Here is an 8363-nt window from a genome sequence, read left to right as displayed (position 1 = left end):
TATTGTCTGAGCTGGATTAAAAGAAGTGAAATAGATATGATTCTCCAGTCAGAGCCGCAGCACACAATCGAGGTAGATATCATGCTACGGTAGACGAACCAGCAAGTAAAATAACTTAATACATCCCATTCAAACCAGCGAGTGGAAGATTTGAAACAGAATTCATTCTAAAGAAGACTAATAAGCGCCGCGAGATAAAAACATTAACTAAAATGGCATTAAACGCGCAAGTAAGAAGTGTTTTCAGATCTGGGTTATTTTCAGACAAGGTTGCTATCGTCACTGGTGGTGGAACGGGTATTGGCCGAACTATTACGAAAGAACTTCTCTTTTTAGGTGAGTATTAATAAACTTTATACTATTGCTTTAAACAAAATATATAACACGATCGCAAAGACTTTCTAGAATTCAACCCATGAACAAGTTTCACTACCTTGTTGTTTATCCCATAGAAATCGTGTTCGGATTAAGTATTATACATGTACTCACAACCTTCAGACAATTTAAAAATGCAATCAAGCAAGGAAATTATTCATCTCATATACCAAATATAAATTTACGAAAAAATGTCACCAAATTACGACTGAGCGCACACAACTTAGGCCTACCCATAGACACTGGAAGATATAAAAGACCAGAAAAACGCCCAAATCTAAGATTCTGTGAAGACTGCAATACGAATCTAGTATTAGATGAATTCCATATGATTATGAAATGTGATAAATCTAAAAAAAATTCGAGTAGATTTTCTTGAAAAAATTAGTAATTTGGAAGAAAATTTCAGTAACTTGGAATGTCAAGAAAAATTGATATATATAATGAGATTAGACAATACAGATATAATAGATATTTTCTCTTCGTTAACAAAAAACATAATTGCAGTGAAGGGTACCTTTTAGATACAATGTTACAACAAAGTAAGCAAAAACAAAACAAAAAAATTATACAATTAAAGATAGGTATACAACCCTATTATAGGCAAAAATTTACAATTTTATGTTCAAGTTTTGTTTAATTTTACGGTAGGTCGCATAAATGTCATCATTTACTTTAGGCGAAACGATTATATATTGCATTCCATGTTCCTCATATACTTATTTTGTATATCATGAGTTATAATCTATTTAGAAAATTGTTATATTAGGTTTTATATATTCAAATCTTCGGATGTATTATGGTACATTATATTATTTACTTTATTATGCGTTATGACTCTGTCATGTTATTACAAGGAGAACTTTTTTCTTCCTGCTGTATAGAATTTTCCTTCTGTTTTGCTACGCTGCATTGTTAATTAATTTCATTTCAATTCGTCATTACTGAATGGAGAACACGCACATGTTGCATGCTCAACACCTTGTAGAGGTGGGGGAGCGTCTGGGATCAAATATACCGACAATTACAGAAGCAACAAAAACAAGGAAAAATAGTAACAGGAAGAGAGGATTATGAATTTTTACCAAAAAGTCTTCTTTTTTAAAAACCACATTTACTGACAGTTTTAAAAAAAATGTGGACGGGGTGTCAATTCCCATCCTTATAAACCAGATTCTGCTAGTTTTAAAAAATTGAGGGCGTGCGCACGTCGCTATAGACTGTGGACTACATCTCATACACCACGTACCGCCAGACATGTGCACAAAGTCTGGCTATAAACCAAAGTACGAATGGGTTTATAATTGCTCATTAGTTATGGCTGCACGTAATTAAGTTGTTATCACGTATCAATAAGTGAGCCAAATATACATTTTGCTTCTAAAAATACATTTTTGCCACTGAGAATTCACAATGCAATCTAAAATATGCTCGGTATCTCTCAGACCTGCTTCAAAAACATAACCCTCAACATAAACGATCATCCATGTTGCTAATGCAAGCTGATCTTTATGCTGCCGACAGTCTAGATAGATAGATAGATAATATCTATATATAGATAATATAGGTACATTTTTTGTTATATTAAGATTGGCTTTCATGTGGCTTTCATACCCCCAGTGACGACCACTCCCCGAGGACAATATTACCCCCCCCCGGAAAAATGATGTTTTTATTCCCCTGTAATGAACAGGGGGTAATTTTCTGGGAGGGGGTGGTTATTGTCCTCGGGGGTAGTTGTCCTTGGGGGGGGGGGTGGGGGGTAATTTTGCTAGGGGTAATTTTCAGGGGTGTGGGTAATTGTCCACGGGGGGGGGGGGGGTAAATTTCCGGGGGTAATTTTCTGGGGGAAATTATCCTGCTGGTAATTGGCCGGGGTTAATTATCCTAGAACCATTTTTCGGCCCTTGAAACCGGTACGGGGAGGGGGGGGGGGGGATTTATGTTCACTTTTTGAAAGCAAAGTCTATTGGAAAGGGTCCCTGTTTGTTTTTTGAGGAATAAAGGAACATTTTTTTTTTTTTGGGGGGGAGGGTAAGAGCACATCCCCCCCCCGAAAATTTGGCCGATCGATTTTTCGTCCAATGAGGGGGGGGGGGGGCGGGGTAAGGTCGCCAATTTGTTGTCACCCTTTTCATTTTTTTATTATTATTTTTTTATGTTAAAACAAATATTGAGGGGGGGGGGGCTTCCTCCAAAACGCACCTGGATATGTGCATGGGCAGAACAAAAATAACCATCTTTTTTTTAATAGCGATGAGCTATTTTAAATGAGGCAGAGATTCTCAAAATGTCTAATGTGTAAACTCGGAAAGTAGACTATTTATCTTTTTAATGTTTATGATTTATTCCTGATAGGTTGTAAGGTTGTAATTGCATCAAGGAACGCAGAACGATTACAGACTGCTGCTGATGCCTTGAAGGCTTCTCTGCCTCAGGATTCTACAGCAGCTATTCAAGCTATACAATGTAATATAAGGAAAGAAGATGAGGTAATGAATACAAGTCGTATTTATGTTTACTGAAAGTGTATTCAAACTGAACTATATCTTTGTAAAAGTAAAAATATTGTTTTGACGCTCACATTTTTGATACAATATAGCGATATGGAACCCTTTACATCAAGAGCAAAACATATGTTGGTGATTAGTATACTGTAACCCTTGCACAAGCAATCAAATAGCTCATACAGTCATGATCTGCCCTATAGTAGGTTACTAGAATGTTGATATAGATAATGATAATGGATGTGCGTTATCGTGCGTGTTTGTGTGTAGAATGGCTATAGGTTGGTGTTCGTAATAATTTGTATATGTGCATATTATCTGAATAATAACTTTTTAATGGAAAATATCAATTTTCCACATGTGGAAGGCCCTCCCCCTTCTGCATGCAGCGCCCATCTGTCTGACTTTATTTAAAAGAGTCTTCAGTGCGCAGAAAACTCTATAACATAATATTTTGTTGTTGCTTTGTAGGTGAAGGCGCTGATGAAAACTACTGTTGCAAATTTCGGCAAAATCGACTTTCTGGTCAACAACGGTGGGGGTCAGTTTCTCAGCCCTGTCTCTAAAATATCTACAAAAGGATGGAATGCTGTGGTCGACACGAACCTCACAGGAACATTTATGTGCTGCAGAGAAGGTAAAACAAACAAACAATCAAACAAACAAACAATCAAACAAACAAACAATCAAATATAGAAACTAAATTTGTGTTTGAATCCTCAAAAGTAGAACAAAACAGTTGGAATCAACATTATTCAGTTTGTATAAAACTTGACCTCTTATCAATCTTTTTACAAGTAACTATAGACTGAAAGTGATGCAAGAGAGTTATATGTTTGTCCAATCAAGTGCTGGGGATCAACTGAAAATCCTCTGATAAGCAACATTAAAACAAAATTAAAAAATGATTTATGAATAAAGAAAGAAAGAGTTTTCACATTTCAGGTTGGTCTTTTTACCTCAAAATAATATGTATAGCAAATTAAAAAAGTGAAATCGTTTTAACATTGTTTATTTGTGTATTCTTTTTATTTACTTTTTTAATCGTTTATTTATTAATTTTCTTCATTTATCAACAAATAAAACAATATCTATTTATAAAAAAAAGTAGAGGGTAACTTGATATCAATGGTGCTAACAACTAGGGGCACTAATGTAATCCTTTAAAATAAATGTCAGTTTTCAGGATATTCAGATTTTTGCTTCGTTCTGTTGTTTCTCTTTCAGCTTTCCTCGCAAGTATGGAAGAGAATGGCGGAGTCATAGTGAATATACTCGGTGATTTATGGAGAGGTTTTCCGTCAATGGCGTAAGATTTGAAACGATTCTCGAAATTGCACTTTAAGAATAATAGATACATTTGGTAAAGTGCAGTTAGAGATGTGCACTTCTTGTGCTCAGTAACGCTATAGCAACGAGAATAAGAAATCAATTACATATTTGTATATCATTCAAACTATATTTAGCACTCAGAAAACTTTGTTCTGTAACCAGGTCGTGCTGAGCTCTAGACAGTTTATTCTCTCCTGCGGTGGACTATATTGTCTTTCAACAAAAAATTAACAAAATGAACGAACTACTAATTATTAGATGGAAGATATAATAAAATTAGAATTTTAACAAATTCCCATTACATGGTCTTACCTTTAGATTGATACTACAAATACCTTTGTTTAATCTATGATTCAAGCCAGTCATGGTTTAAGTAAACAACCGGGAAAAAATATGAAAAGAATGAAACATTTCGTAAATTATTTTTTAAGAATTAGCGCCAGTTCAACTCTTAGGTGATAAGACCTAAATAATAATATGTGCAGTTACTTTCACGTTCTTTTTACAGTCATTCGTGCGCAGCACGGGCAGGAGTTTTAAATTTAACCAAGACAGCTTCTCTAGAATGGGCACATCATGGTGTCAGAATCAACTCAGTAGCTCCTGTAAGTTTACCTCTCATTCACCTGCAGAGGGAAATTCATTATTTTGTCTTATTGATTGATTGATTGATTGATTGATTGATTGATTGATCGATTGATCAATTGACTTGTTATTATTATCATTATTATCATTACTATTATTATTATTATCATTATTATTATTATCAAAACCATTACTATTGTTATTTTTTTTTTTTGCCTTTCAAATAATTTGGAAGTTAAAAGCACTTATCAACTATGAAACTTTTATCTTTTTTTCCCCTTCTTTTCCTTTTCGTTTTTACTTGTCAGAAACTCGGTAGTAAGTAATACAAGATTAACAGTAATTTTTAATTTTTTTTAAAAACCTGTTCATGGTATGTATTTCGAGCTGTCCTTTGACTAAAATTAACCTCATTCTCTATATGAATCTATTTTAAGTTGCAGCATAGATATTCATTTCACTTTAAATAGCATATTACTTGATAGTGTTCTTAATCTTTGTAATATTTAAATTAATCTATTTAACAAAAATTGTATCAGTTTAAGTTATTTGTATTCTATATTTTGAATAGGGTATTAATTATGTTGCAATGTATTCATAATACATCTATCATATTATTAGAACAAGAGATAAGCTAGCTTCAGGGAGCATTGTATATTTGAAATATAATACACTAATCAGTCTATTGCATTGTTTGCACATTACAACGCATTTATTCAAGTGTTTCATAACAGGAGATGAACAGAGTTCAATTTATGTATCATATGTATTTTTAGTTTATTTCAGCAATGATTAACTATGTTCTTAAATCATTAATTGTCCCCACAATGTTAATGTACTTTGTAATGTACTTTAAATTAAGTTTATCTAACCTATTTACGTGCGCAGACTGCAGAATACAACACGTGTAGTAGCCCTTAGAGATAAGGCCTAAAAAAGATGTTGCATTGCCCTTTGCGACCGACCCAAAAATCTTGAAATCTACGGTCGGCTTTTGTTTTTTAACCGTTTTTAGGAAAAAAATGTTTAATGAATAAAAAAATATGTATTAAAGCATTAAAAACTGAAAAAAATATCAGCCCAAAGAGGGAGGGCAAAAAGAGAAGATTTTTTTTCTTCTGACCGACCGACCCATGTTTTGGCACCTGAAGGGCAATACAAGACCCTTTTTTTTTAAAGGCCTAATGAATGACCTAGTAATCAGACTAATATTTTGAGAGATTTATACTCACGATAATGTGTGTATATAACAGAGATAATGTTTCTACTCGGTTTCGTTTGCTGTGACGTCATTGAACTAAAAAAAATAGCAATGAGTATGAGTATTAGTGTCGTTCAGCTCTTCCTTAACATATCGGTGAAACCTGACTATAAAGACAACCCAAGGGAGAAAAGAAAAGTGGTCTTTATAGGCAGGTGGTCTTTGTAGACAGATGGCCACTAAAGCAGGTTTGACTGTATAAACAATGTATCTTAATATCTTCCTTTGAATATCTTGCTTGCTTATCACCCTTTTCTCTTACTGTTATTCGAGTTACCTTTGATAAAACTGATACATATTGTTACAGGGTACGGTCTTTGGAAAGGAAGCTTCAGAGCATTATGGGAGCAATAAGCTTTTTGAGCTAGCCATTCCTGCCATTCCTGCCAAGAGATTAGGGACGCCTGAGGAGGTGAGAAATAGATTGGATTTCTTGATTGCAAACAAATATGACATTCATTATATCATGAAAATATTTACAAAACAAGTCACATGACTGAGAAAGTAGAGTAAGAGCTGAAAAAACAGTTCGAGAAAATTTGACAAACAATGGTGTAGAAAGGGATTTTTTTATTTGAATGTCTATTTTTCTATCTGTATCTCAAGCGTAGTTTGCAATTTTCCTAAACAGTAAATAGTATATTAATGTATTCCTTGTACGTGTATTTAGAAATGAGAGAAGCAGTAGTTGTAGTAGTAGTAGTGGTGGTAGCAGTATTTATTTTTGAAGGTTTTATTAGTCTTTATTAGATAACTAATAAGCATAAGGCTTGTATGCCAATAAAATGCAGGTAGATTTTTAGATATTTCAATTGACCAAACCACTTAAAATTACTCTTGTCTGAACAAATAATAAGTCATTTACTTTCATTCATTTTAGATTTCAGCAGCCGTGACGTTCCTGCTCTCTCCCGCGGCTTCTTACATCACCGGTGAGACGATTAAGGTTGATGGTGGAAGTAGTTTATATCAGCTTCCTCTTGGATTCACTGTCAAGGGTAAGCTAGAAACAGGAAAAGAAAACTGTATTTGGGCTAGTCCAAGGTATATGGTCATTTAGTGTCCCACACAGTGTGTTATAGAGGGGGGGGGGGTGGGAGAGGGTAAGAGCACACATATATTTTTTTTGTCCCGGAAATTGGAAAATTATGCCGACAGATATTTCGCTCAGTAGGGGGGGGGGGGCATTTTTAAAAAAAATTATTAACCCCCCCCCCCTCCCCTGCGTACACACCCGGTCCTACACGTCACCAAGTATTGTGGACTTATAAGAACATAAAATGACACCAATTTATACGTTTATTTTACTTCTTATTTGATGTGATTTAAGCTCTAGTGGAGCTCTCTAGATGGGATTTACTGATTTAGTTGGTCACGTATGGTAAATAAAGATTATGTCTCTCAATGTTACGTTTGATAGACAATAAATTTGCAATGTAATGTGAATTCTACATTCCATTCAATACTTAAAATGACATATAATTTTATGAATTCTGTGTTTTTATTCCATCTTTGGATGAACACATGTGATATTATTATTTCAGGATTTCAGGATCCATGTAAAAACAGTAAGTGGTACTGATTTGTTATCCTTTATTTCCGACATAGACCATAATAACATGCCGGCCTACTCGTGGGATTCGGAGGAGGAAAGCGAAGGAGAAATGGTGTCTGGAAAGCCTGTCGGAGAAAAGGAAACTGTCCAGTAACCCACTGAGGGAATGAAGAAGAATTTAATTTATGTTTTAAAAAAGGTTTTCATAATGATGTGTAAGACCAAAACAGAGCATGGATATGAGAATGCCTACATAATATGCACGCTCGTCTTGATTATAATGGGTGTAGTTTTCGCCAGGGGGCTGTTGTCTCTTGCCCAAATATCATCAACTTTCACATTTCTAGATAGAAAATACGTTTACAGCATGCATGTGTCTATTTATTCTGTTTATAGTATCATTATGTAAATTGTATATTGAATAACATACTTTTCTTTGTGATTCAATGGTAATTTGTATTGACTAATTTATTGAATAGGGCCAACTTTGACTAGCAATTGCTATTTGTTGGCTCCATTTACCAAATGCATAATACTGCCATGCTGAATTACAATGTATCTGAAATGTTGGTAAGAAAAAAATGAAATGAAATGAATACCATACATTGCTCTCCGAAGTTTTAGTCACGGTTGATAATTTTAAATATGGTGTCTCAGCCACTCTTGGGGGGGGGGGGGTGAGACTCGTAGGCCTATGGGTCTTAAATAAGCTGTTGTCGATAAAAAGTATTGTGAAAAGTTGACAAAT

General features: G+C 34.4%; 1 protein-coding gene across 1 annotated transcript; it reads left to right on the top strand.

Moving 5' to 3' along the window:
* Nucleotides 1-212: 212 nt before the first annotated feature.
* On the top strand, nucleotides 213-7833 carry LOC753057 (peroxisomal trans-2-enoyl-CoA reductase-like). The gene is made up of 8 exons (XM_001181077.3): nucleotides 213-336; nucleotides 2734-2867; nucleotides 3354-3519; nucleotides 4110-4191; nucleotides 4723-4819; nucleotides 6368-6472; nucleotides 6941-7058; nucleotides 7669-7833. Exons 1-8 carry the CDS (start codon nucleotides 213-215, stop codon nucleotides 7767-7769), a joined length of 927 nt encoding a protein of 308 aa, XP_001181077.2. The 3' UTR covers nucleotides 7770-7833.
* The last annotated feature ends 530 nt before the right edge of the window (nucleotides 7834-8363 follow it).

Source organism: Strongylocentrotus purpuratus, unplaced genomic scaffold (genome assembly GCF_000002235.5).
Source record: "Strongylocentrotus purpuratus isolate Spur 01 unplaced genomic scaffold, Spur_5.0 spur5_scaffold_6, whole genome shotgun sequence".
Classification (NCBI taxonomy): Eukaryota; Metazoa; Echinodermata; class Echinoidea; order Camarodonta; family Strongylocentrotidae; genus Strongylocentrotus; species Strongylocentrotus purpuratus.
Note: the sequence above shows the minus strand (reverse complement) of the source record. Positions and strands in the feature narration are given on the sequence as shown.